The sequence below is a fragment of the Haliaeetus albicilla genome, chromosome 18 (genome assembly GCF_947461875.1).
Source record: "Haliaeetus albicilla chromosome 18, bHalAlb1.1, whole genome shotgun sequence".
In the NCBI taxonomy this organism is placed as follows: domain Eukaryota; kingdom Metazoa; phylum Chordata; class Aves; order Accipitriformes; family Accipitridae; genus Haliaeetus; species Haliaeetus albicilla.
The window spans coordinates 27,733,980-27,754,943 of record NC_091500.1 but is presented as its reverse complement, the minus strand read 5'-3'; the positions used below and the strand labels follow the sequence as shown (position 1 = coordinate 27,754,943).

Below are 20,964 nucleotides of genomic sequence, written 5' to 3'. Positions count from 1 at the left end.
TGCAACATTCATTATTGGTTTGGGTGTAAAGACAGACACAACAGGTCCTTTCAATATTGCCACACTTCATTCAAAAAAAACCACCTTTCAGAGTAGACTTAAAAGGATGAATTTCAGCTAAAAGAGGCTGATCTTCCCCAGTCTCCTTCCACAGACAGAAAAGCTCCCTTGAGAGTAGGTGAACTAGGCTTTGGCTCTGCACCGGCCTCGAGACACCTCTCTATTCCTGCTCACTGTAGAGTATGACTAAGAACATCAGTCTTCATGGATTCAAACAGACTCTAACTGGAAGGATGCACATGAATGCTTTTGGAGAGAAGATAATCCTAGGTTCACTTTGCCTCTTGTCTTCCTCTGTGATGTCTAAAACTGGTTCTGGTGGTCATCTGGGTTGTGTCTTTAAGGAAGAACGCTTTGCAGTGTAAATCTTTGTGCAGTTATTTTAGTATTTTAGAAGACAAAATTTCTAAAAATATGTATTTGAAGTCTTGTTTGGTTTGCCTTGTTTCAGAATTTTACAGGCATAAAAATGAGTCAGGCAATAGGGTCTAGGAATGAGCAACTCCCTCTCAGAGCAAAGAAGAAAAGGTTTGTCACTGTCCAGTGACACAGCATTCACATGTTACTGGACACTACAAATTGCTTAACAGTGGTAAAGCAACCTCGTTGTATTGCCCATGTGATTTTAAAATCTCTAGCATTTTCTTGGTAATTGGTCTGTTGTGGTTTGAGCCCAGTCAGTAATAAAGCACCACAAAGCCCCTCGCTCACTCCCCTGGCCCTGGTGGGATGAGGAGAAAATATAAAGGCAGGCTTGAGGGTTGAGACAAGGACAGGGTGGGATCACTCACCACTTACGGTCACGGGCAAAAGGCAGGCTCAACTTCGGGGAAGAAACAAAATCAATTTAATTTACTATAAGTCAAATCAAAACAAGGATACTGAGAAGTAAAACCAAACCTTAGAACACCTTCCCCCCACGCCTGTGGGGTGTGTGGTGTACCGTGTGTCCCTGAATATTTTGTAATACTTATTTGCTCTTCTATGAGTGCTGACTTAACGTCTAAAATAGTGCTGTCTTTGCCAAACAGATATTTGTGTAATTTTCACATTTTTAATTTTGATTGCTGTATTAATATGATAATTTTCAGTTTTGGGTTCAGCTGAAGGATAAATAACACAGACAACACAAGAAGCATCTATTCATTTCACTGTTGAGAAGGAATCACTGGCCATTCTAGTTTTGCATTGAGCATAGGCGTAGCAGCTCCGATGTGTTACATCACTTTTGACTCCTGTCTTCTTTTTTGATGACCAAATTTTGAAATTTTCCAGATTGAAGTTTTTGCTCTGGCAAAGTCTCACTGCAGGAATGAGTAAGCATTTTGGGTTTTGGTCTGAGGACTCTGCCATTGTAACATAATCTGTGTTGATATGGAATTAATTTTCCACCTGAAATCATGATCCTCTGCCTTTACCGCATTATAATCCTCCCCAGAGCAACCATTTGTGATACTGCAGGCAGATTATGACTTGAAGTGAAGAATAAGCTTCAGCAAACAGAAGCAGATGAGCTCTAAAAGAGATAAAGATCCCATTTTCTTGCTAGTAATAAACAGCAAAAAATATATATAAAATACGAAGGAGAAGCACTGTCTATAAACAGACTTTTCTGGAAGTCACAAGTGACTTTTTCATATCAAAACATAATACTTAATCAGTAAACCTCGAAGTATTTTGAGGTGAAGTCACTCAGTGAGACAGACCCACATACTTAAATCCCTATTTGGCATGCATTTCTTAGCACTTTTAGAGCTGCTTAGCTTCTACCAAATTCTTCTATTACGTAAACATACTTTCTCGGAGAGTTTTATCCAGTTAATGGGGATGGCAGCATGGTGAGGGAGCAATGCAGCACAGGGTGTATAACCAGGCTTCGGCCAGGAGCTATTGTCTGTAAATGAATCATAATGCTTTTAACATTTAGAAAATCTCTTCTGATTTCAGAACTCAGAATAGATTTGCTGGGTATTTTGCTCTTTTAAGGAATATTTTCTTTTACTATGGAATAGTCCCTGATGCACACTAATATGTTTTTTGTAAAAGAAAATTACCACAAGAAGTAAGCTCTGAAATAGTAGGCTCCTTGTGTTGTATTTTTTTTTCCCCTGTCATCCTGAATAGTCCTAGGATCACATTGAATGATACGTTTTAAGTATCTGTTGGCTATTTCACAGTGTAGAAAGAAACCGGGGCAGTAAGTTTTCCTGCTGCAATAGTGTGGCAGAGTATCTCACAGATTCACATCTTTGAACGTTTAGAGATCTTCCTAAATCTGTGCAGGTCTGCTGGCTGCAGTGGCTTCCACTACACTGCTTGCACTGGTTGATACAGCCGGGGTCCTGCTTCTATTTAAGATACGGGGAGTCAAAGTCTGGCCCTGCCTGTAGTCCGACTGACTACTGCTTCAGTAGGATAGGAGGATAGGATTCAGGAAATTTTGGCCGTATATTTCCATCATGTGTATTTCATAGCCCTGATAGACCACATAACATGAACCTCCCAGACAGACTAAGTAGAGTCGGGCTCTATCCCTGTCCCTCCTGTCCAGTGTCCAGGAGTAGAAGGTTGCTACCTGGAAGTTACTTCACCTGATACTTCACCTTAGCACTTCAACCTTTTCATATCATCTGTTGCATGCAGTGTATATTTGTAGCAATTACTAGCATGTGTATGTAAATATATGTTTGTGTGTTTTGGCTCTTTAGGGGTATATTTACTTAATGGAGCACATATTCAAATAATGAAAATAGCTGTTTGTCTCTCTGAGTGCCCAGAACAGACTGCAGCTCTCTTCCCTTGCAGTATCATGAACATTAGAGGAGTAAGTCCAATTTGCACAGAGCCATACCTATGACTTTTGATTGCTTCAATTTACCAACATAACAACATTTTAGCATAACTTTTCTATGCTGATTTCCTAATTAACACAAACCAAACCAACAACAACAACAAAAAAGCAAAACAAAACACAAAAACCAAACCCAAAAGCTAAGGGAAGGAAACCTCCTAGAACAGCAAGTTTATATGGAAATGTATTGCTCCCACTAGTTTTCAGCTGGGAGGAACTCAGGATATTTAGATTCACAGCATAGATTTCTGCAGTTTTAGCTAAAATCTCACCTTGCAGAAGTGTGATTCTTTATATGGACCAGCCATTTCCGAGTGCTGGGTTTGTCACACAAGGACTACAGCGGAGATATTTTACTAGAAGAAAAAAAAGGTAGAAAATTAGGAATTGTTGCATCTATTTTTGGTTTTGAAAGGGAATATAGTCCTTAAACTGCAGACTGTCACTAAGGACATAGATTTGGCTGACTTATTCTGAAAGCTGATGTGACTAAGTGAAGGAAACTCTTATTTACAACCTGGCCAAGTTTAATATCAACCAATATTGTATTAAGTACAAATGATGCATGACAGGCTAGTGCATGCTTATGAGGAGACTGAGTGAAATGAGAGAATGCTCACTGTAAATGCTCTGCAGGTAGCAATACAGGGTTAGCATTTTATGTGTTGCCATTAAAGGAATGAAATTCTGTAAGGCTGTGAGACATTCTAGATGATGCTCAGAGGTTTTCACAGCAAGCCTCCAAAAAGCATTTGTGAAAGGCAGCTTTTCCTGAGTTTATATTTGGCCAAATATACATATATTTCTCAGATGATAGCAAGACAGCACTCTGCCTTAATTATTTTATTCCAAATGGTAAGGTCTCCCCCCAAATCTAGAAACATCAGACCTCTTAACAAGAACCATTAGTCATAATTAAGTGTTGCCAGCTACCAATTTTATTTCACTTTCATTCTCACAAAAAAATGCACCTTTTCAGCTCAAGGTCCCTCAAACAATTTCTCACAAGGCCAAGAATTAACCTGGAAAATTTCAATTACAAATTTTAAATTAGAAATATTTAGGTATAAATAACTAAAAATGTAAGCTTATAAAGAAAAGCAACAGGAGTTACTGCAACTAGCTGTGTCAATAATACACATAATTGAGAAATATAAAACAAACGTGATATTAACAGTACTTGGCAACATCTCTTTATTGTTACATGCAGTATATATGCACATTGTATTAACTTAAGATGAGCATGCTTGTACCTCAAGTCGTTATTAAGATCCTGTATGATTTTTCTGTTGTTATATGGCTCCATTCTGGGAGATGTCATACGCGATGATTGCTTTTTCTGTTATAGGGCTTTAGATCAAGTCCTCGTCATGCTAGAAGACGTGTAGCACCTCGCCTTGAGGAAACACAACCTATAGTGGAAGCTCACCACCTAAGTGAGCAGGAAACTTCTGTAAGAAAAAGAAAAATCAAGAAAAGCAGCCGAGTTCAACCAGAATTCTATCATTCTGTTCAAGTTACTCCAACTCGAAAACCTGTAAGTATTCTACCTTTAGGGATAAATAGCACTCAAAGTATATTATAGAGGCATAATTCTACTTTTTGGGCCATCCATATTCTGTTCCTCAGTTTAAAAACCCTTTCAGTTCTCATGTTCAGTGAATCTAGATATAAGTTGGTTAGACTGTATTTAATGCTGATGCAGAACTAAAAAAAATCCAGTTCTGAGGAGGGGTTTTTGAATTTTGATTTAATATTCAGTCTATAGTTAATATTCAAATAAGATATTTCATTTGATAGCTTTATAGTGGTATTACTTAACAGGTTTTTATAGCACATGTGTATGTTATTGAAATTCCTCACTCAGATTTATCAGAGATTCTATGTACTGAACCAAATTTTTATTAAATCTCATTACTAGATATGATTTTGAGGTCTCTTCCGCTTTATACAGTATTTACAATCTTTGTGCTCAGCAAAACTTATATCAAGTTTTATCATTCTTTGCTCCTCAGCTTGATCTACACATAATTCTTTTAATATTGATAGCCTACTTTTAGTGAGGAAATATGACAATTCCTTGAAACACTTACAGAGTTCGTAATGTAAATGCACATGAAGATTTTTCCTGCAGACATGATGCATTTCTCTTTTTAATGAGAGCTCATTGCTTTGATGCATTTGCTGACTAACCTATCTGTGCCAGTGTTAAGGGGCTTGAACTACTTCTATTAAGCCAATATTATTAAAAAAGTAACTATTGAGCATACCTTAAAAAAGATTATCTTGAGGTTGCTCCAACCAAACTGAACCTTCCTAGATTTGTGTTAATTGAGCACCAAGAATTATCAGTGAGCTCTGAAGCTGGTTTGAGAAAGAGCATTCCCTAGTGGAAGTACATTGCCTGAGAGAGCAAGAAACTTGCGCAAAGAAAGCCAGAGCTGCCAAAAACTGCCAGAATTTTTACCTTTTAGCAGATATATGTCGTTTCTCTGCTTCCACTTCACTACTCCCCAATTTCCTCTATTCTCTCATGCTTCTACTTACTATTTTACTCTGCTGCTGTTTCTGTGGTTTAGTTTGATCTGATGGATTCATCTTCTGCTCTTCTTAAAGGATCTGCTCTTCCTTTCTTCTCAAGCGTCTCCCTTTTACTCCCATCCTATCTTGCTCTCTAGACTACTTTGTCTAACTCTGTTATTCTTACTAGGTCTTCAGCCTCTCCCCAGGCTCTCCTCCCTTCATTGCTTGCTTCTGGTCCTTTCCCCGCTTTGTTGTCCTTCCTTCATCTCTTCCATCATTTCTTCTATATTTTCTATTCCACTCGTGTTTTTTCAATTTTCTTTTTTGTTTGATTGTTCTTAATTTTTTCCATGGCACGTCTATGCCAAGGGTAAGCCTGCCTGTAATAGCTCAGGCTATTACCAATATGGGAAAAAGAGCATCAGTGGTGCTGAATTAAAGAGATAAAACTGTGGAAATGGTGTAAGCAGCAAAACAGGCTTTGAAGAATGGATTAGTGAAGCAAAGAAAGCCCTGCTTTTCCCCAGTCAGTAACACGTCAGGGACTTCAGGACCAGCAAAGAAAAAGAAGTATAAGAATAGAAAATGCACATTATTACTATATAACTTCACTTTCCTGTCATTTCATGGGTCTATGCTGTGTCTGACAAGACCTACCACTTAAACAATAATAAATCCTAGATTTAGAGAAAACTTCTCTCAGTGCTGTCACCATTATGTCACTATCTTGAAATTGCTTTTGCAGTATATCTTTTATGCAACATTATATAGTTCTTTTGATAGCCTTTTGTTCTACAGCCTTGATGAACTCACATTTCTACAAAAAAGAATAAATCATTATCTTTATTAGACTACGATCCAGAAAACATAAGTCACCAATTTCATTTCTCATGGACGTTGTAAGTTATTCTGAATGTATTATTAACACTATGGTGACAGAGTGAATAAGGGTCATGCCGTGACAAATCACTGCAGCGTTGTGAAGTTCCACGCACTCACAATGTCGTCCATCCCACAGGTTGTTGCAGCTTTATTCCACTTAGTCTCAGCATCTTGAAGATGAGAGACTTTTGGCCTTTACCTTTGTACAGTTTTACATGATTCAGTGCCAGAAATGCTCTTGTTAGTCTGCATAATTTATTTCCATTATTTTTTCCTGTTATTCCTAGCTCTGCCCACTTGAGCCACTTTAAATAAATCATCCGTTGTCTTGATGTTTACACTGTGGAAATAGTTGTAGACAGCTACGGCCATATCCTGCTTAGTCATTTCTTGAAAAAAATTATGTATGATGTCTGCTAACAAGAAGACATAATTTCTCCTCATAAAACAGTTCTTCTTCTGATCATTTTTGTTGTTTTTTTCCTACTCATGCTTTTTTGTCCCTATTTTCTGACAAGGGAGAATGGTATTTCCAAAGTAACTATAAAACAGCCTTATGGAAAGATTTTTCTTTGCTCCAGGAAATTTTTGACTAGTCAGTCCAAAAATATGTTAGCCTGTTTTGTTGCCATATTAAGATATATGCTTAAAGACCTTTCAAATATTTCATTAAAAGTTTTGTTGGACGTTTAGATGCTAGGCTTCCTTATTCCTGCTAATTTAGACTATTTTATATTTGGATGGTTTTGTTGTGTCTAGATCTTGTTTCGCAGTTTCCTAGCCACAGCTATAATTATCTGAATTTGCTTGGATTATTTCTCACTTCCTGTGTAGTAATCTGAGGTCTTTCAAGTATTGTCCCTGATCTTGTCAGAAGTAAATTAGGTGTAATTGTGTGTATGGGAGTAATCCCACTGAAGACAATAATTGCTCGTCTTGAAAATCTACATGAGGAGATGTTTACAGAAGTAGAACATCAGTTTTCTCTGAAAATTTCTTTTTTTTTTTACACCTTCCAGGCCATTAATGAAGATATTAAATACATTTTGTCCTAATACTGATCCTTACCAGACAGAATTCATAGCCATTTTCACTTTATTTTATTCATCTTACTGCAGTGCAACGTCAACGTAATGGTGTGCAGCTCACCCCTTTTAAGGCATATTGTTGTATCTTGTGCCCTGTAGGTCATCCTCTCATTGGTGGCTGTATTATTTCTGCTGATATTCACTATAGGTAACAGTTTTACATTAACTTCACACCGAGGAGAGTACAGATACCTATTACTGAAGCGTGCTTTGAATTTTTGAACACAATGGAGAACTCTTGAGAAGAAACAGAACCGTGTTCTTTAAATTAGCATGACTTAATGCAAGTCAAAGGAGTGGTACATATCACTCCTTTGAAGAATCGGGTAGCTGATTCTGTATGGGTAGTTAAATTTTCTGACGGTGTGGAACAGTGCGCAAAAGTCTCCTGTTGTGAGCTTGCTGCTCTCCAGCAGTACTTCTCCAGGGCAAATTTTAAACTGGGGGTTTTATCACAAGCATTTTGAAATATTTTTAATATTTCTATATTTTAAATAGTGGTCTGCTCTGAAGCAAAAGTATAAAAGTCTGCAAGTTATTGATAGTTTTTTTCCTGTGCTGGCCTGGAACCAAAAGATGGCTTTGAGTTTGTGTAAACATATCTGGCTCCTGAGCTATGGAGTCAGTTAGACATACAGTTCTGCCAAATTCTAATTTCACCTGTATGTCTAAATACATATTTGAAAAGAGATGCTGTCAAAGCAGCATCTTTTGACATCTCCATTGTTAACCAGTTTGAAGGGCTCCTAAATTGCCTTACTCATGCAGCCACCAAGGATTGCATTTGTCATAACAGGATCACTGTAAGACATGTGGCAGATGAGACTACAGAGACTGGAGCATAAATAAACCCAGTTCCTTCACTTTCAGATGTGAAATCCCTGTTTCTACTTAAAAGCCTTGTACTTCACACATACAAACTTACTGGTCTATTTTGACCCGGCACTTTAGCAACAGCATATATTGAGGTGATTATCTACTGAATAGTGTTTAAAAAAAAAAAAGTATTTCTGAAGTCACCTACAAAGAATAAACTGATGACAAATAATCATCTCGGAAGCACTGCTGCTTGTAGGTATCCCTCAATGCCTCCTAATGAACCTGTGTCTAATTATTTAAAGACTGCCCTTTGCTGAAGCAGTTCAGCTCCTTAGGGGTGGGTGCAGCGTTGCTACAAGTCACTACAAGGTAACAGAGAGGGGGGTCAGATGTCTGGGGGGGTCACATGTAAAAAATCTACTGATGTAAAAAACCTACTGATGTGTGCAGCTTCATTTGAATCCACTGAGACTACTCTCATGACTGAAGTGAAGCTTGCACTGTACAGACTCGGATGACGCAAGCTTGAAAGCAAAGTTAATCAGTTTCTAATGCATGTAAAAGCATAAGTTGTCCCATCCATGGTCTTATTCAGCTATTCTGGTTTTTGCTTTTATGTGTTTAAGCCTTAAAATTTACGAGAAAACCAGTATTACAATTCTGTAAGAAAAACATTTGGGAGGTTTTTTAAACATCTGATACTAAACCATTTATAGAAGAAGTCTGAGTATTAGTTGAGACTTAGCTTACTTGAGATTAAATTTTTCATATGGATGAAGTTGTTCTACAGGGCTTTTTACGAGTTTTTAATATATCTCATTAAGTAATTGCCATTTCATTTCATTAATTTCCACTTCTTCTTACTCTGGTGTTATTTACTAGTTTTCCAATACCATGATGTACTTTATGTGATATTTGAATCACCTAATACAGATGACATACAAAAATGACTCATTACCCTGCACAAGACTTGGTTAATTCCAAGTATTAGCTATTTAATCTATAGATTGCATTCATAGGTTCTTTTGAAGACATCTGCTTGTGTTGGATTGTGTCTCCGGCGAATCACATTTAGAAGCAAATATGGCAAAACATTATCATATCATCTTTCACCTTCAGCATTTTTATTAACATCATATTAATGTTCTCAAAATGTATGACAAAGCTGTGCGCTACCAGACTCTGCATGCACGTGTATGTACACAGACACGCGCGTGCACGCGTCCTCTCTCAGGATAATTTGAGCACAGCCACAATGAAGAAATGCAGGGAACATGTGAATGAAAAAGGGAAACAAGGACTGGATTTTTTGCTCTAAGACCTAAAGGATATTGATGGGGAATTTGAGAAGCACCCGAGAGTTTATTAGGTTTTTAACAATATTTAAGCATCTAGCCATATTAAACATTTTTAAAAATACCTCAAGGAACATATTTTATGTGTGTAGGATCTTTGCAAATACGACTATAAATGCTAAATGCAGTCATCTTTGAAATAAAGAGAAAGCCTTCAGTGGCCATTAGGTTGGCTTCAAATGCACCTCTTCTCTTTCCAAACATACACACGCCTACCTAGAGACTGTTTACTTCTCTTTCTTGGACTGTTGTATTTTATTGCTTTTCTTTTAGCAAATAATTCCTCACTGATAAATTCTTCGTAAACGGTTTTGCACTAAGACTTCATTTTCCCACTGTTCTGCTATCTTCTGTGGCCTCCTCCCTTGCTCCCTGCTCCCAACTTCCTCTTGGCTGCTTTTCCTTCTCCACCCTGCAGCCCATCTATTGCATTGCAGCAAATGCCCATTTCTTCCACTCCTTTTGCCCAGCTCCTAGGCAGTTTAGATTTTTGAAGCGATTTCTTAAAGGTGTAGTGCCATGATTTTCACTAGGCCAGGGAGGCGATGTCTTTAAAACTACTTTTTGTTAAAACACAATGGTAACAAGTTAAGAATTAGATCTGAGATTTAAAATTATTGTTGTCTTTCTAGTGATTTTTTTTCCTATGGATGAGTTATTACAGCTATTAAGCGTAGTGCAAAAGAAACAGTTAATTGCAATAGTGCTAATAATTATTCATAGAATCATAGAATCATTTAGGTTGGAAAAGACCTTCAAGATCATTGAGTCCAACCATCATCCATGCCCACTAAACCATGTTCTGGAGTACCTTGTCTACGTACTTTTTTGTATACCTCCAGGGATGGTGACTCGACCACTTCCCTGGGCAGCCTGTTCCAATGCCTGACAACCCTCTCAGTAATGAAATTTTTCCTAATATCCAACCTAAATCTCCCTTGCTGCAACTTGAGGCCATTTCCTCTCATCCTATCACCAGCCACCTGACAGAAGAGGCCAGTGCCCACCTCACTACAACCCTTCAGGTAGTTGTAGAGAGTGATAAGGTGTCCCCTCAGCCTCCTTTTCTCCAGAGAATTGATGACACGTGTATGTAAAAGTACATAGAAATAAGCATAGCATTAACAGTACAAATCCACATTTAGGGCAGCACCTTAACTGACTTTACTGCTAGCTCTTATTTGGAGAGTTAAGGTCATTTGAATTAATTGTCCCCTGTAGTAGCACATCATGCTTGTTTTGAGTGTATTTACTCAGATTTACACTTGTGTGGTTGAAAATAGCATCAACTGTATGTTATTTTTCTATACACAGTTTCAAATCATCCTACACCTGAGGGCAAAGCCCTCTACTGCAACAGGTTTTGTCTTGATAGGTAAGCTGATGCCTGATGCCATACAATTTTTATTTTGTCTGTATCAGTTTTCATTCCCAGGGCAAATGGTTATTTACTGAAAATGGGATAAGAGTTTAAAAAAGTCTGGCTTTGTTTGATCTAAAGTTTGAAAGAGGGTCAAAGCGCACCCTTGGTCCTTGGAGCTGGAGCTAACTTACTGCTAAATTAGAAGTGAATGAGATAAAATATTCTTCAACTGTTGTATGAAAGAAGTAGAGCTGTAAAACTCCGCCTTGAAAAATGTCTAATAGGTTTTTTTCCACTGTTATTTTGCCATGACTTGTATTAACTGGGATTTTGTTGTTCATTGATAAAATTATACTACATGTATGCAGTGTAGCCTCACTCAGAAATTAAATTTTTAACTGTTGAGATTTTTTTTTTTAAATCCCAGTGTCCTTCCTTGAGAGGTAGTAATATAAACCTAAGCTGCTAAAACGTGCTAGCAGTCTTAACTGTATGAAAAAACATTTTATGCAAGTGATCATAAATAGTAAATTCTGTTCAGTAGCTGAAAGCAGGTTAAAAAAAATATTAATTGGCTCTGATTTTGTTATGATGGTGTTGTGTGCACAACTTAAAATGACCAGTAATTGTCTCACAGATGCACAGTAATTATAGTCTAAATGCAGATGCTTCCTTTTCCTTCACTGCCACAGGAGTCACTCTTCAGAGCTGTATTATGTAACATCCTACTTTGGTGCACAAACAGCACATCTTTATATAGCAAGGGACTCCCTTATCCATTTGTGTTTATATATAACACTATGCATGGGTATTATGTTAAAAGAATAGTTTGGCAAAGGCAAGTCTTCAAATGTTAGGAAGTGCCGGAATTAAGGTTACACATGCAGCTTTAATTCAGTCAATTATGCATCTGCGTTGTCATATAGACTTTAACTATATGATGGCATACTGTTTTTTCACAGGATGTACTCTGTATTCATTGTAGGATGGAAGTGCTCTTAGGATGACTCTTATGCGTAGGAGTTCTGCTGCAGAAGTTGTAAAGTGTGTAAATGAATAAAACAGGAGATTGCAGGAAGAGAGAGGATGTCTTCTTTAAAAAGCAGCGAGTGCTGCTTTGGAGATTGAAGGGTGGGCACAAGGTACTGTGAACGTGCTGAACAAGTGGCTTTTAAAACACTTTTTATCTTCCATTTTCTAAGTGCCTGACTCAAAGCGTGTAGTTGGGTTTATAAAAGTACTCAAGCTGTCATTCACCACTGAACTCTGTGTGAGCTGTGGTCTGAGTATACCGATATGTAATTCTAATAACTCTTAAAAATCAGAGATCCCTGGCATCTCCATTTGACCTAGGTATCAAAATTGACCTTCTGGTTTCAGTTTGCATCCTGTGTAATGGCAAAGATCATTAGTATTTGTGAAGCAGTCAGATACTACTGTAGCGATGAGGACCACAAAACAGTCTATGAAATAATAATTTCTTCTTCACACCAGCTTTTGAATAGCAAGAAGTAAGTTAAGTTCTGGGGCTGCCCATTGAACAGAGGATGACAAAACAAAATACTGAACAACTGTTTATGGAGTGAATATCACCCATCATTTGCACTAAATAAGAGCAAGACATTGGGGATGTAATAGTATACAATCACATCATTATGACTTCATCATGATGTACGAATAAACAGGCTGAACTAAGGTTGCATGGTGAACCTTGAATCTGGGATTTCATAACATTTTAGTGCTTGACTTTGCAACCTTAAGAAAAATATTTTAACAAGAACTTTGTGTTTAATTTCCTACTGTTGTTAAAAAAGTAAACTTAAAGCTCCATTGTGCGGCTCATCAGCAGGCTTTGACACTTGAACTACAACACAGAAAATTCTGCTATTGGATTTCAGGGAGAGACTGACAATATTTGTATTCCTCCATATGGATCAGTAACACAGGGGAAGATGTATTTTCTTCTAGAGGAACTCTCAGATATTTGCTAATGGCCAGAGTTGGGGTGAAATTTCCTTTTCCTGCCAGGCTCCTTAGGGGGACACGCTTTCTTGTGGTCACTCTTCCCAAGCGTGGCTCTTTCTGCCCTGTCTCCTCCAGCCTGTTCCTGACCAACGCTGGCTCCTTCCTCACCGCCCAGTCCTCACCCCTCTGTTGACCTCAGTCCTCCTCCTCTTGGTTTGTCGGTCCTTGTGTCCCTCCTTCACGTCACGGGCCTTCCCAGGCTCACCCGGTCAGTCATCTCGTTGCTCCGAGACACTTGTTCAACCAGTCTCTTTGATTTCTGTGTCTCCCTGTGGCCTCTGGCTGCATGCTCCATGCATACTTCCTTGGCTCTTGTCTCTCTTCTTGGAGACCTCCTCACACACAGTTCCTACCCTCCTGGTTCATCAGAGTACCTTCTCCAGAGCCTTTTAGTGATGCAATACCAGTTTCATGCTAGCTCATCGGATCCTTAGCTCTCCCCTGATCCGCTCTCTCAGCATTGAAGGTTCCTAGTCCCACTTGTTACCTTGCAGGTCCATATCTCCTCCGGTCTTTATCCACAGAGCCTGCTGCTCCCTTGAACGCTTCACAGCTGCAGCTCCCAGACTCTGCCAGTCTCTGTGTTTGTCCCTCAGGCTGTCAGTCCCAGAGTAATTTCTCCAGCCCTTTCCTCCAGCACACCGGTTCCGGTGTTTGTCCTTTCTACATTCAGATCGTATGGCTTCTTCCTCTTCTTCCTCTTCGCACGGCTGAGTGAGTCACAGAGAGCGTAAAAGAAACGGTCTCCTGCCTGTCAGGTCTGGCGCATGCCCTCCCCTGCTCTCCGTGCCTTTTGCCCACGCTGCCATCAGCCTGCAACCACAGCAGGTAACTATTAGATTGGAAAGACTAGTTTTGCCTCCACATCTCCAAGCTGGAAGGATCCTGCTCAGCTCCTCAGCGGGGATGGTGGGTGTCCTGAGAGGGGAGGTAAGAGCTGCGAGGGTGGAATTTGCTTGGTCGGTCTGTGATGATGGGGTATCGCTCCTGCAGCTGTAAGAGTCTTGAGAGGCTTTGTTCAGTGGGTGCCAATCTGAAGAGATTTTCATTGATATATTCAAAACACGGCCATGTTAAAAAAAAAAAATCTGGCAAAATCGCATTGGTAGTCAGCTGTGCCCTAGGAATAGTTAAATCAAACTATTTAACTTTGCAAAGAAGGACTACTAGCAGATGAGGAGAGATTAAAAGAAATTGACTTGCTCAGCAAAACCAAAAAAAGGCTGAGAGGTACAATGCAGGCTATGAACACATCAGGGAAGCAAAACCGGTATTTAAGGAAATGAACGCTGTTGTTGCAAAAAACCCAAAAGACCAGGAATAAGTTTCAGGTGGCAGCTAGAGGAAGATTACTTGTAATCAAGAGAGCAGTAAGTTCTGGAGCAGCTTCCTCATCAGAGCAGGGAGATCAAGCCCAAACTTTAAAAGCTTTACTTTATACTCCCTGACACCAGGGATAGCAGATGATATTTGTAGCTCGAAGACTTATCACTCTGACAAATGTAGGCAGATTTTTAACAAAGATGGCAAAAGGCCTATGTCTAGCTTAAAGGATACTTGTAGTTGAAGTAATCCATCCCAAAGCCTAGAGTCTTCTCAAAAAAGATCACTGGGATGTTTTTTTAGTGTTGACACATAACTGCTGGGTATTTTCATCATCTTGCTCTCAGGCTTCTCAGTCAGCCTTTGACTAAAAATTTTCAAGAAAATTAAACTTTGGGCTGGGAATATTTTCAAGCAAACATAAGATAAGGCAACTTAAAGTGGATTTTGTAAGAGAAGACAATCCGATAACTTAATTATTAACAGTATTACTAGTGTTGTGTAATTATAAGAACCTGTATTTTCAAATAGTTCAATGTTGATTGATTGCTGGATCAAGTCTTGAAACTTTGTTTTAAAACATGGGATTGAAACAGTTTGAAAAGAACAAACGAATACTTAATTCTATAGGAGGGAAACTTATCAGTCAGGAATGTTAACAGTTGTTACTAAAAGCAGAATATCAATACCACTTTTTTAGATTTTCATTATGCCATTTTAAAAACTTCTTCCAAGTCCTCCTTTTATTTTTTCCTTGAAAACAATCTGTGCCCATGAGAGATTCAAAAGCTAGTTAGAACTTTAATTTGTTGTTTGCTGGCCAGAGGGTTTTCATACTGTGATAAACAAAATTACTCCTGCCATAAAAGGTATGCTATCAAAACATACATAGAATACAATCTACAATGAGAAGTTTAGAAGGCTGAGGAAGGTATTTGAAAATAGACGATTTCTTATTCCAGACTCTTCCTTTGTTATATGGTTGGCCTTGTAGGTGTAGTAAGCAAATAAAACTGTGTGCCTTCCTCAAACCTTAGTTTTTCTGTTAAGTTATTCTCTTTTGTGTCTGGCAGACTGGGGGGATCTGAATAGATGTGAGATAGCTGCAATTAAAAATTAATACAAAATTTATTTTTAGGTAATGGGAAGACTTTTTGCAACAGTGATATACAGCAGACATCATGCAGAATATGCATTTATTTTACAGAAATAAGTCATACTTTTGAGACCATAAAATCCTGATATTTTAGGTATTAATATCTACGAAGGATTAATTTTGAAACATGATATTTATAATGGAAGTAGCACTTACATCTTGCTGATAGTTTTAGCATAAAACTCAACTAAAATGTCTATTCCCCATGCTGTAGCTTCCCAGATACTCAGAGCTCAAAATATTATCTTCCCATCCGCAAAATCTTCAGTACCTTTCTGTTGGCTTCTATAATGTAGGTAAACTATTTCAAGATTAAATCCTGCAATTCATGTTGAAAAATGTAGAGGAAATAGGTGAGGAATAAAGGAATGGATTAAATATGTAACATATCAGGACTGTCATGTTGATGATGTTATTAATTTTCCAGTGATATTCAAAAAGAATCCACATTTTTGTTAGCATAGTTTTACTAAGCAGCTTTTCAAGAGAACTGCTGGCTTTGGCACAACATGGCTAGTTTAATCTGAATGTTATTTGGCCCCATGTACATAGAGGTCTAGGTTACACTGAATGAAGTATGCCTTGCTTTTCAATTTATTCATTTGAAAAAGAAAAAAACAATAATCAGGATTTCCTTGCACAGCAACATACCTTTAAATGCCTTATTTTTCTCTTATGATAGCTATCTTCCTTGGTGGAAGTTGCTGAGATCTGTGGAGATTATCTTGACAGTATCTGATCCCCCAGCTCCTTCCACAGTTAACAGGGAGTTACACATGTGGAGCATCTCTCAACTTTCTGCTCTTGAAAAAGATCACCAATAAATGAAGTAAATGAAACAGAAACTCTACTTGTAGCGTAGTACTCGCTATTTTCTTTTTTTTTTAGCTACTAGAAGATGGTATCACTTCAGACCAATAAATATTTGAAATTTGGTGTATCTCTGCAGAATTGGTACATGAGGTGCATTGTGGTTTCTGTTGCCTCCATTGCACACGTCTCATCCAGGGACTATTTCAACGTTTTACCCAATTACTACCTAAAGCAGAATGTATTAGCAATCATCAGAGCAGGGATCAGAACCCAGCACTTCCTTATCCCTGGAGAGAGCCTTGCATGCTCTAATGCAGAACGCTATGCTCCCTCTTTCTCATTCCACACCAAGAAATCTTGAGGGGTTGGGGGTTTTTTTGTTGGTGGTTTTTTTTCCACCTGTACCACTTCCAGGAGGTTGTTGCAGAATAGTCTTTAGGCTGGCTGCTGGGAGATGAGGGTTTCAGCCTAGGTTTCAAGCTTCTTAAAACAATAAGGAAAAGGCAAACAGCTGATTCACTTCTTTTATGGTTCAAAAGAAACTAGTGCTCTCTGCTGTTAGGAAAGGATGACTGAATACCACTTTCAGGAGAAGGTTTGGGGGTGTCTTACATCCCTGAAGAATGAGATGCTGCATCATCCTGGGTGACCAGGTTTTTCTGACTACGTAGTTCCTACCAAAAACTCAGTTTTGCATCATGTCAGTTTTAGATGTGGAAGTAGATGGTTATCCAATAAACATAGTTTGATGTTACAAAACTCTATTGCAATGTCCGAGTACATACGTGGATCTAGCCCTTTATCCATTTTGAATTTCATGTCCTCAGGTAACCTATTTCTTTCATGAAAGTTGCCTCCATAATGTTATTTTCAAAGTGGGGGAATGGTAGGGATTGACCTACTAGCATCCGGAAAAGATTCCATCTCCTTTTGAAAACCTATGAAAGCATCAGAATTTCCTTATATAAGTACAGTCACAGGCTCAAAATGCATATGATGAATAAACACTGAATGCTTATTTCCACCTTCTCCTACCCTTAGAAAGAAAGAATGTAAATTCTCTCCACAAATCAGTAATTTGTCTTGATGTTTGAAAAGCCAACCTGTTCACAGAGGTAGTTTAACATAGAGTCAGACCCATGATGCTCAGGAGTTTCACATTTAGTGTATTTACCTTCCAGCTTTCTGCTTATTGCTTTATAAAATCAAATACAAACACAGAAACTCTGTAGTTATGTTTGTATATCCTGGTAATGTAGGCACTTTCAAGCATGGACGTTCTCTTAAATGACTGGCCCAGAACCAGAGAAAAATATTCATTTAATATGGTTGCATCTCCACTGGTGGATTTTTTTTTTTTTTTAAGCTTACCATAGTTGGTTTTACATTGCCCTTGCTTGTACTTTCATTTGTGTGTCTGCTTTGAATTTTGATCATTTCTGACAATATGCAGTCCGAAGGGACTCGCATAGCCTGATTACATACATTGGATATTTTGTTTTCTGCATTGCATTATCATCTAATCAGGTTAAAGTGGTAAAGATTTACTAATGGGAACATTCAGTTGCCCTAGATTTTGTCTTAAATTTATTAAGTTATTTTACTCTAAAAGTTGATCCACTTTCATATCATACAATCTGGGATGTTAAAGGACAAAAATAGCCTGTTACATTCAGCTGACATTCTGAATTATTCTAAACTAGGAGGGATTTTGTTGAAACACACTCAGTAAATCCATGATTCAAACACTCCATTTCTGTTCATATTTATCCATTGCCCATAATGAAAGAAAGGAAAATGTATTCCATGAATTCTGGGATAGTTTAGTGTAAGTGAAATACAAATAACTCATAACTAAACTGAAAATTAAATTTCAGTGAATGTTGACCTGTACTTCCCAACAGCTTCCAAAAACCAGCATGAAAGGACTCACTGCAGTGGAAAATCTTCTCAAAGATAAGATGTGAAAGTACAAGATATTTGATTAGAACTCAGTTGGCCAGCACAATCTCTGCTGTGTCATAAAGTCAGGGAATTCTTGCAATACAATAGTAATTCAGTATCAGCCTCTCGGCAGCTTTTGCCAGCTGGATTGCTTGATGGGAGTTTAAAACCTGACCTCTCCTAATGCTTCCGCCTCGAGGAATGACAGTGCAAAACCCACTGGTGTTCTTGAGGGTATCAGATCCTATGTAGGGGTGGCTTATCTGATATATGGTGCTGTGCGTTACCTTATACTATTTTCCAGCTACACTGTCTTCCACCTAGTTTCCACCTGATCTGCAGTGCCTCACCTATGACGAACAGTCCTTCTTTCCCTCCTCAAAGGAAATCATGCCTTGGTACACGGCCAAATCCCCCTTCCAAGAAGTATACTAAATACTTCTTTGAAATCATCCCCATTACTGGAAACCAGCTCTCTTTTATAGCACAGTAGCAAGCCTGACGCTCAGGCGGCTGCTGCAAATCACCTGATTGCAGAGAAAACCATAGACACTGGCAGAAATGACGTTTGCTCTCCTAAATGCTTGTCCTGAGCACTTTGCCTCCCGAGACACAGTGGTGAGGACTCCCTGTGCAGTTTGCACCCTCCTGTGGTACTGACGGCGAAACGATGCATTAAGTTTAATCCTGTACTTTGAATACAGACAAAACTGCTTAGATTTGCTTATGTATGACCAACGGGCTTCAATGCACAAGCTGTTATATGCATAACTGCTATGCAAATGCAACATTTCCCGCTGACCAACAACAGAGGCTACAGATAGGTCTTTAGGCTAATGAGCAGAAGGATGCATAATCGGAGGCATAGAATAAGGAGCTATAGCATCTGGGCTGTGACCTTATGGGCCTTCAAGCTAAGAAGGGTCAAGACCTGACCCTCGCTAAGTCCCAGAGTAGGCTAAGTAAGGATGTGCCTGATCAATATTTTAGTGGCTATAAAAGACACTTCACTCTCGTAACTCAAAAAAGTGTTGTGTATTATTAACAGTTATGTTTTTCACTTGCATACAGCAATGTGCTTTATAGAAAAATAACAGAAGTGCCTTACATATTTTGATTTTAACAGAATATAACCGATGTTTTTTCACATGCTGTCCTAATTGGCCAGGAACCCTTTTCAGGATAGTACAGATGTTCTGCATTATTTTGTATTTTTTAAACTGGTTAATATGGTTGCTGTAATCACAGAATGCTTATTTGGGGCTTACAGCTATGGCATGGAAAACGTGTTTGCTAGAAACAAACAATCCAGTAGGATGAGTGGTAAACATGTTGTGAACAGTGGCTGCACAAAAGGAGAACAATTACAGACTTCTTATCAAAGCTATTAATTTACTCAAGCAAAGCAGTTGTTCAGTACATTATAAACGTCTTTGGAATAGCAAAGTCATGATTCTTAAAAATACTTACGTGCTTAATAGCTCTGTGTACGCATTACTCAGATGTATCTCCATGCTGAATAAAAAAAGAGGACTGCAATTAAGTTAGAAGTTGGCATTTCTTAGATGTCAGTTTGCTAGATTTTGCTATTATGAAAAATTCCTTTCCGAGCTTCCTACCTTGTTCTGAAAATAAGATAACGTGATTCCTGAGGAGTTAGTAAACTAACGTGGGTTTTGTTCATTCATTTTGATACGCATGCATTAAGTAAGGTAGAACGACTACTTAAAAGAGGATAGCTAGTTGTAATATACGTAGATGGCAAAGATTGGTCTACCTTTGCCTGCTCAGTTTGATTTCTCAAAAATACAGGAGTGGGGTCCTCTCACATAGCTTATCTTCCAGTATTGTAGCATAGCTGACCAGAAGGACAGTCTCCTTATCCCTAAAATTGACATCTCAATAGAGTATGGAGAATATGTTCAGTTGTGTATATGAAACAATCACTCAACAGTGCTTTTGGTTTCTAAAGGTAGGAGAAACTAGAGGAGTTGTTATTATAAAAAATAAGAATGGGCTATTAAGGCCTCTTCTGAGAAAAGGAAATCCTACTGGATAAAAATTACAGCATACTTTCAAAGATAAATCTGAGACTTGAGCGATCTTTCTTCAAAGCTTCAATAACAACTGCTATTGTACTTTGTCCTTGCATATTCCCAGCTGCTACATAAATAGTAACAAACTGTCACTATAGCACCCTCACAACACCGTGTCTGGGCTCTTTCCATTTTTGTATTATAAACTAGAAACAAAGAAGGTGAAGAAATTGAAAGGCAAAATTGGTCTCCATAGGTCTGCGTGATCCAAAGGTACTAAGGGTTACTGAGCAGCCAAGAGAAGATACAGGCCCGAAGCAGGATGTTCAGAGCTGGGATTAAAGGGAACACTTTCTCTTTGATGGCAAAAGCTGGAGCTAAGGACAGACCACAAGAAACCTAATCCCTGACTAAGCACATCAGGGGCCTGTTAGCCCCAGCTGGTACAGCAAAGTGCCCTCCATGCCCTGCAGCAAGCGGCGTACTTCCAGCTCCCATCAGGAAGACACCTGTATGTGACCATCCTGCTTTATGAGATCCTACAGAGTTTTAGCTTATTATATAAACTGGCAGCAAAATATTCCCAGCACTAGAACTAATTGTGAAGGCAATAAGAGACATCTCATGTTTCTGTTTTTCCACACTTATCTTGCTCTCTCCACATCACAATACAGTGAACAAGAATTCAGTTAATTGGTTTTTTTTTGTGTTCATTCCCTCCCTCTC

At 38.5% G+C, this 20,964-nt stretch overlaps 1 protein-coding gene and 1 long non-coding RNA gene across 12 annotated transcripts in view; one reads left to right on the top strand and one right to left on the bottom strand.

Moving 5' to 3' along the window:
* Positions 1 to 20,964, top strand: part of DST (dystonin) — a 307,062-nt gene that overhangs the window by 11,685 nt on the left and 274,413 nt on the right. For all 10 annotated transcript variants that reach the window (XM_069805989.1, XM_069805986.1, XM_069806003.1 and 7 more), the window contains exon 3: positions 4,260 to 4,448. In XM_069805989.1, the coding sequence (XP_069662090.1) occupies positions 4,260 to 4,448 (189 nt within the window). The remainder of the gene's footprint in view (positions 1 to 4,259; positions 4,449 to 20,964) is intronic.
* The window catches only part of LOC138689736 (uncharacterized), a 32,616-nt gene that overhangs the window by 9,909 nt on the left and 1,743 nt on the right, over positions 1 to 20,964 (bottom strand). The window contains exons 2-4 of one of the 2 annotated variants that reach the window (XR_011328645.1): positions 4,165 to 4,362; positions 3,184 to 3,267; positions 1,857 to 1,954 (exon numbers count right to left, since the gene is read on the bottom strand). This is a non-coding gene — a long non-coding RNA (uncharacterized lncRNA). Of the gene's footprint in view, positions 1 to 1,856; positions 1,955 to 3,183; positions 3,268 to 4,164; positions 4,363 to 20,964 lie in introns of those variants that run through there. The other variant, XR_011328646.1, reaches the window with a different exon arrangement.